General features: G+C 50.6%; 1 protein-coding gene across 3 annotated transcripts in view; it reads left to right on the forward strand.

Moving 5' to 3' along the window:
• Positions 1-16,888, forward strand: part of Nacc2 (NACC family member 2) — a 66,066-nt gene extending 49,178 nt beyond the window's left edge. For all 3 annotated transcript variants that reach the window (XM_026778739.1, XM_005346261.2, XM_005346262.3), the window contains exons 3-6: positions 12,334-12,498; positions 14,067-14,172; positions 14,651-14,748; positions 15,807-16,888. In XM_026778739.1, coding sequence (XP_026634540.1) covers positions 12,334-12,498; positions 14,067-14,172; positions 14,651-14,748; positions 15,807-16,318 — 881 coding nt within the window. In that variant the 3' untranslated portion in view covers positions 16,319-16,888. The remainder of the gene's footprint in view (positions 1-12,333; positions 12,499-14,066; positions 14,173-14,650; positions 14,749-15,806) is intronic.
• Positions 16,889-18,828: the final 1,940 nt, after the last annotated feature.

Below are 18,828 nucleotides of genomic sequence, written 5' to 3' on the forward strand. Positions count from 1 at the left end.
TGTAGACCAGGCTGGTCTCGAACTCACAGAGATCCGCCTGCCTCTGCCTCCCGAGTGCTGGGATTAAAGGCGTGCGCCACCATCGCCCGGCTTATTTACTTTCTTTAATCTTTTTAAAGTCAAGTATTCAGTGTGTATCCCAGGCTAGCTAACTTGTGATCCTTCTGTCCCAACCTCCCAACTCTGGTAATTAAAGGTATATGGTACCACATTTAACTTGCTCTTTTCCTTATTGTTTCTTTTCTTCGTTTTTTAACCCTTTTTTACCGTGTAAACTTGAACTCTCAGTGTAGCTGAGGTTGACCTTGAACTTGTGATTCTCCTTCAGCTGTTGGTATTTCAGACACGCACCTGATTTATGTGGTGTTGGAGATCTAACTCGGGGCTTTGTGCTTGCTAAGCAAGCCCCCTGCCATCTGAGCCCCAGCTCCAGCCCATCATTTTATTTTTTTGTTGTTTTGTTTTGTTTTGTTTTTTTAAGACAGGGTTTCTCTCTAGCTCTTGTAGACCAGTCTGGCCTCAAACTCACAAAGATCCACCCGCCTCTGCTTCCCAAGTGCTGGTATTAAAGATGTGCGCCACCACCGCCTGACTAATGATTTTATTTCTAGTGATAACCTGTGTGTTCCTTTTCTTGCCTCTTGGCATTAGCTGGGATTTCTTGTTCCTTCTCGTTCCTCAATTCAGGAAAAGCTTTTGATACATCAGACCCATTGTGCGGTGCCATTCTAGGCTTGCTGTGGTTTTGCTGTTTTTTTTTTTTTTGTTTAATCAAATTAAGGCTATTTCTCTTTTCCCCCTTGACTTAAGGTTTTTTTTCCCCGGAAAAGTTGAAAATTGACGAAAGCTTTTTGTTTTCCCTTACCATAGCCTCTTGCCATTCATCGTCTTAGTTTTCTGTTGTTGCGATAAGATACCATGGTAGCTTAAGGTGGAAGAACTCTAAGGTGGACTTACAGTTCCAGAGGTAGACCCTATTATAGCAGGGCTTGAGGGTGAGCGTGGCAGGCAGCAGGTGGCCATGGGAACAGGAAACAAAGAGTTCACATCTTCAACCACAAGCATGTAGAAGCTGAAAGAGCAAACTGGAAGTGTGGCAAAGCTACAGACCCTTAAAGCCTGCCCCCCTGTGATGGACTTCCAGCAAGGCCACCAACTGGAGACTGAAGTGTTCAAATACTTGTGCCTGGGGAACATTCTCATTCAGACCATCACACTGCTTAATGCTGGCCTGCACTGGGCAACCTTAGATCCTGAGCATCCTAGAGGGCACATTGCAAAATGAAGGTCAGACTGTGTCACCAAGTAGTGTGATCTTAAGGAAACACTGTCCTGTACGCAGCTTCCGTGGATGAGGCATCTTTACAGAGATCACAGCTGTGTGTGTGTTTCCTCCTGTGTTTTGTTAATTTATTTACTTTATTGTTTTTGAGGCAGGGTTTTACCACACAACTCCTAGCTGTCCCGGAACTTGCGATGTAAACCAAGCTGGCCTCGAACTCACAGGGATCTGCCTGCCTCTCCCCCAGGAGGAGATTAAAGACGTGCAATGCCATGGCTTGCCTTGTACTGTTAATTTTGTATTCCTGGGATGAAATCACCCTAGCTGTGGGGTCTCACTCAAATTCAAGACCAACCTGAGCTACAAAGTGAGACTTGCTCACAAAAACAAGGGGGTGGAAAGACGGCTTTGCAACCGGTGACCTTGCTGCCCTTCTAGAGGACCCAGGTTGGGTTTCAAGTCCACACAGGGTGGTTCACAATCATCTGTGACTACAGTTCCAGGGGACCCCACACCCTGTGCCCCCAGGTGTGTACATAGTGTTCATATAGACAAACACTCATACACATAAGAGTTTTTAATATAATAAAAATCCCTACACTATAAAAAAAGACAGTAAGATAGGTATAGAGGCACACTTCTTAATTTCATCACCTGGAAGGAAGAAGCAGGTGGATCTCTGTGAATTCAAAACCAGCCTGGTCTGCATAGTAAATTCAGGCCGACTAGGGCTAAACAGTGAGACTTTGTCTCAAAGAAACAAAAACTGTAACAACCACAAAGAGTATTAGCAATAGGAAGGCGGCACTTTGCCCACACAAATCCCTCTGTGTTAGTTACATTTAGGTTGTGACAACTTGTGTGGCTTTAAAGGGGAGGAATCCACTTAGCTCAGGGGTTCACGGGATGGGTCCATCATGGCAGGAAGGGACATTTGACGTTATGGCAGACAGGAAACAGGTGCTGAAATTACAGGTGGGAGTCATTATCCCTGCTGCCAGTATTTCAGAGACCTTTGAGACTCTTTTGTAGGAGCGAGATTGCCCCTTGCTTTCCCATAAAGCTCTACTCTGGGTTTGCTGTCAAGGTTTGGTATCTGTAACAGAGAAGATCAAGTATTACTTTTTTCTCTAATGCGTTTGATTAAACATCCAGAAGAGGTGTGTAGAGCCACTGCACCCTTCACAGGGAGGTGGGTATCCAGATGAATTGTCTTTGCAACAGGACAACTCAGTTTCTACTTTCTGTGTCAGTTTTGGTAAGTTGTGTTTTTACTATATATTTTTGTTGTTGTTGTTTTGAGACAGGGTTTCTTTGTGTAGTGCTGGCTGTAGAACTAGCTCTATAGACCAGGCTGGCCTTGAACTCACAGAAATCCACCTGCCTCTACCTCCCAAGTGCTGGGATTAAAGGTGTGTGCCACCACCGCCCAGCATAAATTGAATCTTTTAATAGACTTCCCAGCGACATCTATGTTCACTCTTACTGGAATGAAGTTCCATGTGCTCTCAAGAGCTTAATGTCTGTGACAGTCCTATTACTGTGTCTGCCCATAGTCTGTGGACACACCATGCAGAGACCATGGATGGCCATTAGCTGGGATTTATGTTACTCAGCTCTCCTTGAACTCTCCCCTGCACAGAATCTGTTTTTAGCCTAACCTTTTTGTATTGGTGTCTCTTCTAATGTGAGGAGGGCACGGGACAGGGGTTCTGCATGTGCCATGGCTCATGTGTAGAGATCAGAAGACAACCTGTAGAAGTTGGTTTTCTCCTGGGGATCAAACTCGGGTTGTCCATCTTGGCAGCAGGCACCTTTACCCACTCTGTCATCTCATGAGCCCTGCATATGATAGGATGGATCTCACTGTTTAGTTTTAACTTCTCTGGAACTCACTATGTAAATCAGGCTGGCCTGGGTCTCCCAAAGATCCATTTACCTGTTGGAATTAAAGGCATGTACTTCTATGTCTGGCTTGCTACATTATGTATGTTTTAGTATCAGTTTACAAAGCCAACAATTAGGGGCTAGAGAGATGGCTCAATGGTTAAGCACATGGGTATTCTAGAGGACCCAGGTTCAATTCCCCAAATCCACATGGTAGCTCACAGTCATCAGTAATTCCAGCTCCAGTAATGTCCAGGCATTGACATGATGCACTGACATAGATGTTGGCAAAACGCATATCAAACAATTTAAAAATTTTAAGCCCCACAAAAAATAATAAAATAAAATCATCTCTATATTGTTAGGCCTGTGAGCGGGCTATCCTGCTTCGGGATGGAGCCCGGTGCTCCCACACTACCCTGAATGCCAGGCGGGGGCTCCGCATGGTGCCAGGTCCTTACCACAGCATATTCTGCTGTGCTCTGTTGTCTTTATCCATACATATCTTTTCGGATACATGACCCCTGCTTCCATGGCTCTTGGGTTTATGACCTTGCTTGATTTTTTTTCAGGCGCGTTCAGAATTAGATTCATCTTAGCCATCCGAGTCCTGTGTGGTCCTGGAGTGCTCTCTGCCCTCCTCCTCTCTCTGGTGGAGTCTGTGGAGCCTTGCCTGCTGCCCTACTTAGTTCCAAATGTGCTGAGAGGCGGTTGCATGGCCTGCCTTATAAGCTGCACCCAGGCTCAAGGCAGAGCTGGGAGTTCTTCCAGGTCGGCCTGGTCTTGGGCGGGCACAGAGGCAGTGTGTGACTCTTGAGTTCCTGCCCCCGTCTTCCTGGCTGTACTGGGTGCATGTTAATCCAGGCTTGTTTTCCTGTAAAATGGCAGTGTTTATTTTCTCTTTTTTTTTTTTTTTTTTTCGAGACAGGGTTTCTCTGTGGCTTTGGAGCCTGTTGTCCTGGAACTAGCTCTTGTAGACTAGGCTGGTCTCGAACTCACAGAGATCCGCCTGCCTCTGCCTCCCGAGTGCTGGGATTAAAGGCGTGCGCCACCGTCGCCCGGCGGCAGTGTTTCTTTTCACTGATGCCTTCTGGTACCCAGCTCTCTTCTATGTGCTGTGTGCCTGTACCTGCCTCTTGTTTTCAAGTTACCTTTTATCTCATGACAATCAGGGTCTCACTGTGTTACACAGGCATTCCTGGGATGTCCAGGCCGGCCATCCTTTCCCCTCCATCTTCTGGGTGGCTGGAACCCACAGGGTCAGTCAGTACCTCAGCTCCTAGGTTTGGGTTGTTAGAGTGCAGGGCTCATTCGCATTTCCTGTAAACAGCCTACTTGTTAGGGTTTAGTTCCTTCCGACCCTGACCCCTGCTGTGCCTTCCTTTCCTTTTTTTTTTTTTTTCTTTTCCTACTCTTTTGCATTAATCGAGTGTCCTGTTTTCTGTGAATAAGACCTGTGTGTTTTTATGGTGTCCTTCTAAAGGCAAATGACTTCAGCATCTTTGCATTAGTGTTTTACAAACTTTGGGGCTTTTACCACCTGACTTGCATCACAAAGCATTTCTGCCCAGGAGCCTCCCACACCTGTTGCTCTGCCGCTGCCCTGGTGTGTCTTAATCCTGTGAGCAGCTTGTTGTTGTGCACGCCTTTAATCCCAGCACGCAGGGGGCGGAGACCTGCCCAGGGCCACTTTCCTCCAAGGGGCTTGTGTTCCATCCACTGTGGGCTCTCTAGTACTTGTCTTGAACACAGTGGCCTTCTTTCCTTCTTCCCTCTGGAGCGCGATTGCTACCAGTGCGGCCTGCTCCTTGAGGCCCAGGCTCTCCATGTGTCTCCTATTCTAGTTTCTGTTTTGTTTTTTTTTTTAAGATTAAAAATCGTTTATTTTATGCGTATTTGCCTGCATGAATGTCTGTGCACCACGTGTATGCGGTGCCTGTGGAGACCAGAAGAAGGTGTCCCCCGGAACTGGAGTTACAGAGGGTTGTGGGCTGCCGTGTGGGTGTGGAAACTAAAGCAATGTCCTGTGTGCTCTTGACCACCGACCTCTTCAGCCGCTGTTCTCTGCTGCTTTTGTTTCCTTCCTACATCTGAGTGTTACGCATTGAATTATTTTCTAGTTCACGAATCTTATCTGCTCTGTGTAATTCTTCCCCCAAATCACCCTTCTGGATTCAGGGTTTTAGTTACTGCTGTCTTTTATTTCCTTATTGATTCTGGTTTTCTTTGAGGCTCCCAGTTTTATTCGCCACTCCCTCCCTCCCTCCCTCCCTCCCACGTTCACAGCAGAGATCTTAAAGTCTGCATCTGCTAATTGTCAGATCTAATGTCTTTTTGTAAATCGATTTGTTTTTTTTTTTTTCTCATTTGGTCTGCGTCTAATAGTTTTGCTGCTGTTTTCTGGTCTTCCTAGTATTGTTTCCTTGATAGCTGGGCATTACTTAAAAACATTTTAGAAGCCCGAACAGCTGTTCCAAGGAGGGCCTGGGCACTGGTCCTCCCAGACTGTGGTGAGAGGCCCTGGGTGGGCCCAGCACAGGCTGTGTTCTGAGCCCCAGGCTCAACCATAGCTGTTCTGGGTTGCAGCTGGAAGCTGGAACTGCCTTGGCAGGCTCTGAGATCTAGTCTGCCTCCCAGGACAGAAACCACCAAGCCGTGACTTGGCTGTTGTTTTTCGGAGTCTTGTCCTGCATACTTGCTGTTTAGTATTCTGCAGAGAAACCCAAGGATACTGTAGCATGGTACTCAGAATTCCACCCCTGAGTCCTGTGCCCCCCCAAGTCTCCCTACCCTGTCCCTCGTGCCCCACCGTGCTCTGTCCTTCTCCCTGGAGTCCCAGTCCGAATCCTGCTAATCCTGGCCACTGCAGACCCCCCCCCCTTTTTTTTAAAAAAAAAACAAAAAACATCTTACAGTTGCTCTCTACAAAGAAGTTCTTGCCCTGGTGGCTCTGTAGCTGAAGCAAGGTCTCTGGGGTGAATTAACTTGCTTCCTGATCTGTTTCCTGAGGCACCCATAGGTACCCCATTCTAGGTGTTTTTCCAAGCTCAAGGTGTGAGGTATTAGCTAAGCCCTGTGCCTGGCTTTAACTCATTCAGTGTCCTAGGGTTACCTCCACACAGAGAAATCTTTACTTTGGTCTATGCCCTTTGTGTGATCACGGCCTGTTCTCTCTGTGCCACTCGTCAAGGAAGACGCATCCTGTCTTGTGTGAGGGTGGTATTGTGTGTGTGTCTCTGAGGTGTCATTGGGTGAAGTGGAAAAATTCATAGCAGGCTAGCAAGAAGGAATGGGCAAGCTTGGCTTTCAGGGGGAACATTGGCCGGGACCATGGGTATGAAGGCTACACCAGCCAGTAAACATGGGGGGACCAGGTCACTCATGGGAGCCACAGTGGTCTTCAAAACAGAGCCCAGAAGGCTATTTAGATCCAGAAGCCTGGTCACTGGGTCTCACATGACACCCCTTGTGGGTACTGTTGAGTATGTACCCTCACTGCTTAAGTCTCTCTGGCAGCAGAACATAGGGAGTCCAGAGACCACAGGCCCCTCTGTCCTACCCCTAGGAGCCCACATCAGCCATGAATATGTGTACATCCCCTGGTCCCACATCCGCTGTCCTTTCTGGGTTTCCCTACCCAACTTGTGTTCTTGTGTATCCAACTTGCCATATTACCTTGGATCTGGGATGGATTTGGCCCACATTTTGGCATCTGTGAAATGGGTTATGTCCAGGTAATGATGTTGGGGGCATGCCTGACCGTTGTCGCAGGGAGCCCCTCCTGGCAATTAGAGTTTATTATTTACTCCCTTTTTGCAAGGCTCCTCCGGAAGCTGTGGAGGGGACACAGCTTCAGGAAAAGCCTGTACTGGTGAAGCCCGAGTGTGTGGGGCCCTTACAGGATGACAGACTACCGACTAGCCAGTGGTGCTGAGTATGCAGCTGGCTGGGCCTGCCAGCAGAGCCAGTGGAGGCATAGAGCCCGCCCTCAGCAGCCAGAGGAAGGAGACCTTACAGACATTCAGCCGGCCTAGGCCCTGGCCATCAAGAAGTTCCTGAGTCAGGCCTGGGTGGTGTTAGGCAGGAAGTGTGTGTTTGGTGGGGGTGAGGCACAATCCTCTGTGGAAGATCAGGGCATATGTGGGGTTGTTTCTTTTGTCTGGGTGCACAGGTAGTACCTCCCACACCCTGATTTCCAGCCTTCAATCACCGAGGTCTAGTGTCTGCTCACCTCCTCCAAAACTCCAGCTCTTCATCCCTATAAACCTGTTCCTAAGACACAAGGCTACTGTGTTCAGGTGGATGTCCTTTATGAGTGTGACCCCTTCGCTCCCAGACTCTTACTCGTGCCAAGCCATGGGACTGCTCTTCAAGGTAGCGCTCATTCGCGCTCTCACTGACAACGCAGGGGCGCCATGTTCCACCTCGTAACTGGTTCTAGGTCCTGACTTCAAAGAACAGGATGATATTCTATTGTGGTTTCGGTTTCATTTCTTTTTTGTTTAATAGTTTTTGGAGACATGGTTTCTCTGTAGCCTTGGAGTCTGTCCCGGAACTAGCTCTTGTAGACCAGGCTGGCCTCGAACTCACAGATCCACCTGTCTCTGCCTCCCCGGTGCTGGGTTTAAAGGCGTGCGCCACCATTACCTGGCTTCAGTTTCTTTTCTTGGCTGAATGTTGAGCAAGCACTTTACCAGTGCACATTCTCATCCATAAATCTTCTCCATGTCTGCCTGTGTTTTAAACAGACGCTCAGTTGGTTTATTCTTAAAGATTTATTTATTTATGCATGCGGGCACTTTTGTCTGTATGTACATCTGCACACCAGACGGGGGCCTTGGAACTCATGGGGCTACAGTTGTAAGCCTCTATGTGTGCTGGGAATTGGACTCGGGAACTCTAGAAGAGCAGCCAGTCAGTGCTCTTAACACTGAACCATCTCTCCAGCCCTCGTTTTGCTGCTGCTGCTGTTTTTAAAAGTTGAGTTTTGAGAGGGTTTTCTTTGTCCTTCCCACCCGTAGCCAACTTATTTTGTTACTTTCACATAAGTGTTTGCTGTTTTTTTTTTCCACTTTGAAGAACTGACATTTCTGGTTGTTTCAGGGTTTGTGCTGTCGGGATCATGTCAGAACTCTTACCCAAATCCAAGAACAGGTTTCTCTTGCTGTTTACTTCTAAAAGTCTCCAGGATCACTTCTGCATTGGAGGGGTTAGAGTCGGAATGAGAGCGGCCCTGGTTTGGGTGTGGGGTGACTGGAAAGGGCCTAAAAGTCAGCCAGCTCTGCTGACTGGCTCACACCAGTGTAAGCCAGCAGAGTGTGCTTGTGCAGATCACCGGCTGTCTGTCCGTCCGTCCCGTGTGGTCTCGATGACTGCAGCATTACCGGGAGTCTTCCAGTGCAAGTTGGCATTTTTTTCTCATCATGGGCTCATTTTTTTTCAACTCACAATTAAGAACTAGGGTTCGTTTTCTGATTCTTTATTTTGAGGGGGTGGTGTGTACAACTAGTCTGTGAAGTAGAAAGTAGGTAGGGATCCCCTTCCCCAGGCCTCTGTGCAGCTCTGACCCACTGGCAGCTGGGACTTCTTGATGGGGTTCCCAGAAATGGGGCTGTTGGCATGCTTCACCCCAAGGGTATCAGTGAACAGTAGGGGAGCTACTGCTAGGCAGTCTCCTGGGGTCAGACCCCTGGGAGGGAAACAGACTGTGGTATCTGCCCTCTCCCTCTCCTGCTCTCTCCTTTCGCTGGGTCTCATCCCAGCTGAATGTGTTCGTTCACTAAGCTACACCCAAAGTGCTTATTTTCCTTGTTTTTGTTGTTGTTTTGCTTTGTTTCTTAGACAGGGTCTCACGAGGATGACCTTGAACTCAGATCTTCCTGTCTGCCTAGTGCTAGGATTCTAGGCCTGAGCCACAATGCCCAGCCTCTTCCTCTTTTAAATGTGCTTATACCTTATATTATAAGGTAGTATTTTGTAGTCATTTTCAGTGTGCTGTTCAGTGACATTAACATATGCACACATTGTTCTGCCATCACTAACGTCCTATCCATAGAACTTCTGATAACTTCCCAAACTGACGTGGATTTCCCACTCAAAATATTTTACCTCTTGGTTTCATATGGTTTGACACCTGGGAACCTCACAAAAGTGAAATCCTACAGGTTTGACCTTCTATGCCCTTCTTGGACAATTGGGGCGCCCTACGTGTCTACCACCCAGACTTGGTGCCTCTGGGCCTCAGAGACTTAGCAGGCCTCCTCCTGGGTGACCATGTTAAGAGCCCTGGAATGTAAGCCACATATCATGTGACCACTAGTATCCAATTGGCTTCTGTGGTGTGACCTGAAGGGGGTAAAGGGGGTGGGTGAATGGTCCTGGGGAAAGGAGGCCCCGTAACGGGTCTTCCTGCTGTGACCAGGAAGGCTACACTTCAGTCTTTAGTCAGCTCTTCATTGAGGTCGCTAACTATGCCTCAGCATGCTCTCCTTAGGATGCTCAGCCCTAGAAACCTGAGCCTTGTCACCTGGTCTGGGGAATGGGAAAGTGACATTGATACCACTGGGACCAGTCCCACATGATAGGAGACTCAAGTCTCCTGGTACTGGAGATCAGGATGCAGGGAATTTCATGTCATCACAGGCTCTCTCCTCAGCTCACAATCCTCCGTGTGGGGGTAGGGAGTGGGGCGAACAGGGATGTTGGAGTCCCAGCACACCTGGAAGAAGTACCAGCCTGGACTCAGTGCCCATTGAGGTCTCCTGGGAATGAAGGTCCAATCTCCTCTGGGAGTGAGTCTCTGGAGTTTCCCTTAACCACCTAGCTGTAGCCTGAGTGGTGACCGGAGGCACCCGAAGGAGTTCAGAGTACCTTCGCCAATGAGCTGAGGCTCGGTTTCGTGTATTTTTAGAGACGACAGCATCCAGCACTTGGCAGGGCAGAAATAGAAGAGGTTTTTTGGGGCTCTGGGCTGACAGTCTCTGGCTCTTGGGGAGCCGGGCTGGGGAGGGTGTGCATGTGGAGCGCAAACAACTTCTGCTGTTGAGAAAAACATCTCGAGAGAGCGCTGGCTGAGGACGGAGAATTATTTCTGTTGGTGAACACTCTTTATGTAAATGCCACGCACAGCGCTGCTCGTTTGCATGTGTAATCACAGCGGGCGGGGGGCGGGGGGCGGATAATTATGTTTTAAAATACCATCCGGATTGTTTGATGTGTTCCCTCAGTCTCTGGGTAATTCCGGGCTGTAACGATTCTCCTCCGCTGGTTGGAAATGCCACCTGGCCAGCCTGACCAGCAGTTGGTACCAGGCAGGGGTCTGCCTCTCAGCAACTTCCATTTTTCTGGCTTTTGTCCTCACTGACTGTCTGCCGGCTCTGAGACTTCCTCAGACGCAGGTGGAGACACTATCCAGAGCTGCAGCAGCGGGCCTGAGGCATCCTGGAGACTCTGCTCTGCAGCTCCAGATGCTGGGGACAGGGTTGAGTCTCACATAGGCTTCCCACCCTGTCTTCTGTCCTCGAACCCTTAGGGTGTGGGTGGTCACTTCAGAACCCAGATGATGTCCCAACATCTCCCTCAGGAACAGTGTGTCAAAATGACTTGCACATCCTTCCTGTGCCATCTGTCCTCATGGGGCCCCTAAACAGTGGCCCCTGCTGAGAAGCACTGAGCGTCCCTACCGTGTGGTTATTGTGAAGAGGGACAGGAAGCTAGCCCATCTGGAGCAACCAGGTGTACCTGTGTCTGTCTGATCTTGGAGCTGTCTCAGGGCAAGGTCGAAGTCTGAGCCACCTGCATTGAGCCTGCCAGGCTCTAAGCCTGTGGGGCCAACAGATTCTAGCTGTCTTGGGGCCAAGTCCTGCCTGCACCACACAGACACAGATACAGACTTATACATTTCATAGATACACTCAGATACACAAGCACGCATGCATAAATGCACAGAGACACACACATATACAAACACATACATACACAAATATAGAAACACACATCAGAGAACAGCTGGCTGGGAACAGGTGGCCCTCTAAGGACCTAACCTGTGTGCTGGGAACATGGGAGAGAGTAATATGGCACCTGTGGCCTCTCTCTGAGCAAGGTGGAGTACGTGTTAATGCCAGTCTCTGTGGCCTTATGGGAACACGGACCAAGGATTAGCCAAAAGACTAGCCCAAGTGCAAGGCCTTCTGGGAAAGGGGGCTGGAGAGGCAGTGGGGAAATGGAGGAACTGAGACAGACTGCAGGATTGGGGTTAGGACCACCAGGCCTCCTATGTCTTGTAGCATAGGGTGCCCAGCAAGTAGTCCTTCATAAGAAGCCTTGGCCCGAGCCCTCTGTGACTTGTAAGAGACTGTTCTTCCTGCCTGTTGGAGGCTGATGCTGGCTACCTGGTGTCCTGCACTCACCTGTGGACCTGCATCATGGGTGCAGCCTCAGAGCTACCTGTTCCAGACATGGTTTGCCAGAACATCCCCAGACAACAGGGATGCTGGACTGCTGTCTTTGCTTTTGACAAATATTTAGGAGCACTTCCTTGTGCCAAGCCAAAATAGTCCAAGAGGCCATGTCCCCGAATGTGCTAAGACACTCATCCCCTCACCTGCCAAGTAGAACTAGTCGAGTCTGGTTACCTCTTGCATGAAGCCACTCTGAAGAGAGCCTGAGGTCCTGTTCTGTTTCCCTCCCTGCCTGTGTCTTCCATGGGTTTTCCTGGCAGCCTTACTCTCTGAAAGGTGCAGACTGCTGAGTTCAAACTCCGCCTGCAGCTTCAAGGTCTCTTCTGGTCAGGTTGTCTGTATCCTGCTTCCAGAACATGCCCTATGCCCCCCTCCCAGCCCTCCTTCCCACCTAACCAATAGCCAACTGGGTAGACACTGTGGGAACCACCTCACCCTCTGCAGCCTGTTGCCAGGCCTAGGCAGGCATTTCTCACTGGCTGTCTTCCCGTTCATGCTATCAGGAGGCATCATTGAAGGCCAGGGCTGGATTGGAGGTGGGCACACTGCTTGTATAGTGTGGAGGGCTGGCTGCCCTGGGTTTAGGTTAGCCCCAGACTGATGGAGTGTTTCTAGCCTGGGCCTTGGGGGATGTGGTAGGCAGGTACAGAGCAACCCAGGTTCACCCGCAGACTCCCACCTAATTGGATTAGTTCTTTGCCTTAGTACAAGAGAAGCCAGAGCCCGTGCCCCTGGAAAGTCGCTCCTGTGTCCTCATCCGCCGCGACCTGGTAGCGCTGCCTGCCAGCCTCATCAGTCAGATCGGATACCGCTGCCACCCGAAGCTCTACTCGGAGGGTGACCCTGGAGAGAAACTGGAGCTTGTAGCAGGTGAGGTGGCCCCGCCCATCATCGTCACTGTATGCAAATGTCCTAGCCATTATTTCTCAGCGCTATGAACAATGCACTCACTCATTATTAATCAGTCAAAAAGAAAGAAAAAAAAAGAACATCTTAAATTTCTTTTGATTTCTTTTTAGAAGAATGTGTCATTAAGAGGAGTTATTCAATTGAATTAATTTAGCATTTTAATTGAGTCCCCTGAGCTGGCCAGGCTCCTGATTGGCAGGGGCTATATCCATGATGTATTTTAAATTAGGTCACAGATAGAAGAAGTCATGTTTACCAGTGTCCCTCTTACCCCACTGTCCAGTCTGTCTGAATGGTATCTCACAGTCCAGAGTAGACTCCAGAAGCCCTCAAGGAAAGCACCTTTTCAGAAACATCATCCCTTTAGCGTTGGGGTCCTTGCATGTTGTAAGGCTGTATCCAACAAGATCCAAGTGGGTAGCACCCCGTTGGTCCCCACACTGCTTGCTGTAATTGCCTTGAGGCTGGCTTCGACTCATAAGAGATCCTCTTGCTGGTGTCTCCTGAGTGATGGGATTAAAGGTGTGGGCCACCATGTCTGGTCTTCAATTGCTCTTTTTGTTTACTTGGGAAGCCCCTAGCAAGTTGGACAGATTCCTCAGCCCTGCCTGAGCCACCATCTCTTGCTTCTCCCTGACACCCCCTACTACCACATCCTGGGCAACACTCGATTCTGTCCAGTTGTCCCCTCCTGGAAACCACTGCCTTAGAGACTTTATTACCAGTTCTCCGGTAGGCAATGTGGGACTGCTCCAACCAAGTCCTGGGATATGATAAATTCTCTGGGAGCTAGAGAAGCCATTTAAGAGGGTAGAATTGTTCCTTAGGTGACTGTAGGTTTCTTTCCTCATCTAAGCTCTTCTTTCTCTCCCCCCCCCACCCCCCGCTCCCCAGACAGGGTTTCTCTGTAGCTTTGGGGCCTGTTCTGGAACTAGCTCTTGTAGACCAGGCTGGCCCCGAACTCACAGAGATCTGCCTGCCTTTGCCTCCTGAGTGCTGGGATTAAAGACCTGCACCAACACCGCCCAGTGACCTAGGCTCTTCTTTCTGCCAAGACCTAATAGACAGAGCCGATGGGAAGATCTGGGAACTAGGTGCGGTATGCACACCTGTAACCAAAGTACTTGAGAGGCTGAAGCAGGGGAATTGAGAATTGGAGGCAAGCCTAAACTATACAGTAAGAGTTTGTCTTGAAACAAAAAGGTTTAGCTACTGCATGCTTCAAGAAATAAGATGAGCAGCCAGACATGGTGGGTGGTGCACGCCTATTGTCCCAGCATGCTGGAGGCAGAGGCAGGTGGAGAGAGCGAGAGAGAGGGGGAGGGAGAGATCAGCCTGGTCTACCAAGTGAGTTCCAGCATCCTCCAACCCTAGTGTCCTCCAGCAGGGCAGAACTGAGAGTTCTTTCTGGAGGCCCTCCTTAGGCTCCCCTGCAGTCTTCCGTGACCCTAGCATCCCCTTAGAGGGCATGAGGCCAGGTTTGGTCTATAATGCTGAAGACCTCATACGTTGATGTTTGCTGGCTTTAGGCTCCGGGGTCTACATCACACGTGGCCAGCTCATGAACTGCCATCTGTGTGCAGGGGTGAAGCACAAGGTCCTGCTGAGGAGGCTCCTGGCCACCTTCTTTGACAGGTAGGTGTGTAGGGGGCGGCAGAGGATTCTAGAGGTTCCTCTAGCTGTGAGCTTCTGGTCATCAAAGCTTGGAGCTTTCACAACGTTAACATTCATTCCTAACACTAATGTGGACATTTGGCCTGGAGATGCCCTGGAAAAGCTCCAGAAAGATAGCACATCCTCTATGCCAGGGCTCAGCCTAGAGAAAGACTGACTGTGTCCCCCTTCCCCTAGGAGAAGCAGCACACTCAGGAGGCGCTGGGTGTCCCATGGCCAGTACCGGAGCTAGTCGCTCAGGTTGCCCACTCTCCCATACAGAAAGGCTGAGCCTTCTCCCCACATTGGCCTTGACTCAGAAGACGTGCACAGTTGTTCAAGGGAGACACAGGGGCGGTGTGGTGATGTTGGCTTTTTCACATGGTGTGTGGGTGGAGGCCCCCATTCCTTAGGTCACTTCTGAACCAACCCTGCCTCTTTTTCTCATTCCCTCCTCCAGGAACACACTGGCCAATAGCTGTGGCACTGGCATACGTTCGTCCACCAGTGACCCGAGCCGAAAGCCACTGGACAGCCGAGTCCTGAACGCTGTGAAACGTGAGTGGGTGGCGCCGGGTCACAGTGAGGTCTGGGAACCTGCAGGATCCCATCTAGGATTGAGATCCCAACCTGAGGCAGGCTAAGTTGGGCCCCAGGGTTATTCTGGGCCATGGGCTTCTGTCTCGAATGCTTGCTTTGGCCTGTAGCACTGGGACTGGGACCAGGAGGGAGAAAAGAGCAGCAAGCAAAACTCGTCTCGAGGTGTTAACGTCCTTGGTAGGTTTCCAAGTGTGATGAATTCAGCTGCGAAACTATTTTAATATGTGAAATAGATCTAATTTTCCTTTTTGAACAAAACCCCTTATTTACATGTTGAGGTTATTTTGAGCCTTTGCCATCTGTTCGGCCGGCTTCTGCCTCCCGCTCCTGCGTGGTGGGGCGGAGCCCAGTCCATCTCTGTGGCAAGCCACCACCCAGCTCCGTACCCTCAGAAGAAGCCGTGCAACCCAACACACAGACTGGCCCAGAGCACAGCCGCCTGTGGAAGAAACGTCTTATTGTCTTGCTTAGAAATTCCCTTTGTGATACTAATTCTGTTTTCTAGAGGAAGAGTCTTAGCAGTGGGTAGTTGCAGTCTTGAGGAATGGAGGTGACAATAGGACCCAAAGATGCTGGGCTCTCAGGGACCTGTTTCTGCTCTGTGGGGACCTGGGCCTGACCTTGGTCTCCAGCTCCTGGTAGGAAACAGAGGAGTGCTTTTGTTTTAATTGAAGATGACACACCCACCTTCCTTTTTGTTTGCTGTGTCTGAAACCAGGGCATTGGCAAACCAGCTCCTCATGTGGGGAGGACCCTCTTTCTATTTGTCCGGTTTGCAGGTGAAGGTGGGAAGACCAGAGAAGTTAGACACAGGTCCAAACCTGATGGGCACCCAAGCTGACTAACCTTAGTCATAGACATCATCCCAAAGCTCAAATCGAGGGAGTCTCAGTGGGAACCTAGAGTGCAGACAGGCCCAGTCCTGGGCACCTCACTTCTGTGGACACTTGGGCAGCAGTGGGCCGAGCAGTGAGGGGAGAGGCCACTCTTACACGTCCTTCCGCCTCTCCCTGCAGTGTACTGTCAGAACTTCGCCCCCAGCTTCAAGGAGAGCGAGATGAACGTGATTGCGGCAGACATGTGTACCAATGCTCGCCGTGTGCGCAAGCGCTGGCTGCCGAAGATCAAGTCCATGCTGCCCGAGGGTGTGGAGATGTACCGCACCGTCATGGGCGCCTCAGCCGCCAGCCTGCCCCTGGACCCCGAGTTCCCGCCGGCTGCTTCGCAGGTGTTCGAGCAGCGCATCTATGCTGAGCGACGAAGTGACGCCGCCACCATCGTGGCTCTGAGAACTGATGCTGTGAATGTGGATCTGAGCGCCTCAGCCAACCCTGCCTTCGAGGCTAGCGAGGAGGCGGATGGGGCAGGCTCGGTTATCCAGGAGGTGGCTGCCCCCGAGCCACTACCTGCTGATGGCCAGAGCCCCCCTCAGGCCTTTGAGCAGGGCAACACCAGCTCTAGCAGGCCTCAGACACCGGTGGCCACAGCAACGAGAAGGCCAGAGGGCACCTATGCAGGGACCTTGTAAGGGGCCGGCAAGGCCGACTCACAAGGGACCTAGTACTAAAGCTGCTTGCATGCGTTACTAATACAAACAAATGTGATCAAGCCACTTACCTACTGAACTGCTACTGCTGCCTGACAAAAATGTGATTTTTATTCTGCCTGTATTTAAAATGGATGAAGGAAACAAACACACTCATTATACTGTAAACATTTAGGCCACTGGCCGCTCTCTGGGAGGAAGGTCCCAGGGCAACTTTTTGATATTCCTCAGCTCAGTCTCCCATGGTGGTGTTCCCCTCCCCCTTCTTGGGGAGGTAGAAGAGGCCACCAGGTCCCTGATGTCCACCCTGACCCTGCCTCATCTACCCTTCCTATTCCTCCTGCTCTGAAAGCGGAAACTGGGGTAGTAGTGGCCTGTGGGTGGAGGGGCAGACATGACACTCCATTTCTTACCCATAAGGACCCCCAGTGGGGCAGTGATGGGCCTCCAGAGGCCAGATTTCTCGTTTTCCTTCCTCCCAAGAAGCCACCTGTGTGTGTGAGAGTGAGAGAGTGAGTGTGTGTTTTGTGTGTGAGTGTGTGTGTGTGTGTGTGTGTGTGTGTGTGTGTGTGTGTGTGTGTGCACGCGTGGAGAGAAACCAGTGATGTGCCTGTGGCAGTGGCTGTGGCTGGTCACCTGGGAGTGGGGGAAGGACGAGGCGTTCTCTCCCCATACCCATGTCCTCACTGAGCTTCACCTAGACCCCCAGCGGCTGGCCTGCTGACCCCCCCAGGGTCTCCATGCCCCTGGCCATGGCTGCCCTCACCACCCTCTGCCTCCCTAGCCACTCTGGGATTTTGCTTGTTTGCTGTTTTTGTTTAGTTCAGATCTATTTTGTTTGTGGTTTGGAAACTTTCAGACCCAACATAGCAAAAAACAAATCAGTGAGGAACTAAAGTCTCTATCTATCCCCAGCCTACCACAGATTTGGGTGAATACACACCCATGGACCTCCATCTTGGCCTCCCACTGGAGGCAGAGGGGGCCCAGGAAAGAACAGCTAGTCGTGTACAAGTCAGGCCTGGCTAGCAGGACTCTGCTGCCCGGGGTGGGCTTATTGCTCGCTGTGGGTGCCTGTGTTGTTGGCAGGCATAGGCCTGGGCTAGGGTAGTAGGCAGGTGTGGATCTCATTGGGGACCAGAAAGTTAGAAAATCCTGAGAGTGGTTCCTGAGGGAGGGGCTTTGAGGAGTAGCTAGTGTTTACTCCTCAGTGTGGGATATGCTCTTGAGACCACGTACCCACCCAAGTGTCTCTTTTTGGACTTGTGTCCAGGGACTGCCTGCTCACCCGCAAAGGCTAGCAGCTCCTGAAGTGCCCAAGGACACCCATGATTCCAAACCTGAAAGAAAGGTCTAGTGTTCCCATCCCTCTAAACATCTTGAATTTGCTGCACTATGACACCCCCCCCCCCGTATGCCCACAGACTGGGTAGCCTCTCCCCATCTGGAGGGCCATGGTAGGAGAGCCTGAGGTCCAGTTTAGTCCTTCTGTGCCCCCCCTTTTATTATTTTTGCTGGCGCTGCCCTGCCTTGGAGTGGCCTCCCAGGTAGCCCACGCACTGTGCTGACTATATAAGTACATGTCTTCCCCCTCTTCTGAAAGACCTGTGGTTGGGGAAAGGGAAAGGGGCATCAGGGAAGGCACTGTGGGAACTGCCCTGAGCCCCTCTCCCTGCTCCTGGGGTAAGTACGGAGGCTAGCTAGTATCCAGCTCTGGAACTAGCCACCCGGAGATGGATCTTACCTCTCCCATTCCCATCTTAGTCCTAGGTAGCTTGCAGCCCCAGCCAGTCGTTTAGTGACTTGGACCAAACCCTCCTGGTGCTGGGAGAAGACCATAGAACTGTGGAGGGTATGGCAGGATTGGGGGGTGGGGGGCTGTGCCCTTCGCCTCTGGAATATTCCTTTATCTGCTTTCCCCACCCAAATTTGCACTTTAATTTGACCATCCCTGGGGACCTTTGGGAGACAGACCCACCTGTTTTGGCTGGTGGCAGAAGGGCTCTCTCTCATCCCTCCACTCCAATATGGGCATGGTCCCTTCCCTGGGCCAGCATAGGGAGGGTGCCGCTGGCCATTGGAGGAGACGGTGGCCGCACAGAATGCCTGACCACTGCTCGGGCTAGCACAATGTCCTCAACCTCTGTCCTTTAATGTTTATAATTGTCATCTGTTTTGTTCTGGGTAAGGAAGGCAAGAACTATAGGTAAAACTTCAATAATATTAATTAAATGTGAATGGATTCTGAGCTCTCCCTGTGCCCCGGGTGGGCCAGGCAGAGCGTTTTGCACTAATGTGTCCCATGGTGGACGTGGTGGGGGAGCGTTTGCAGACATGCATGGCCAATGACTGTACCTGCTGGAGGGGCACTCCCTCTGCATCCTGAATGTACTGCAAGGCAGGCGGGTGGCAGGCCTGGGCTCTGAGGGGCCTTCCAGAGTGCCTTAGCATCTTTTGATTATTTTTTTTTTCCAAGGAAAACCCAATTTTAA

Source organism: Microtus ochrogaster, chromosome 4 (genome assembly GCF_000317375.1).
Source record: "Microtus ochrogaster isolate Prairie Vole_2 chromosome 4, MicOch1.0, whole genome shotgun sequence".
Classification (NCBI taxonomy): domain Eukaryota; kingdom Metazoa; phylum Chordata; class Mammalia; order Rodentia; family Cricetidae; genus Microtus; species Microtus ochrogaster.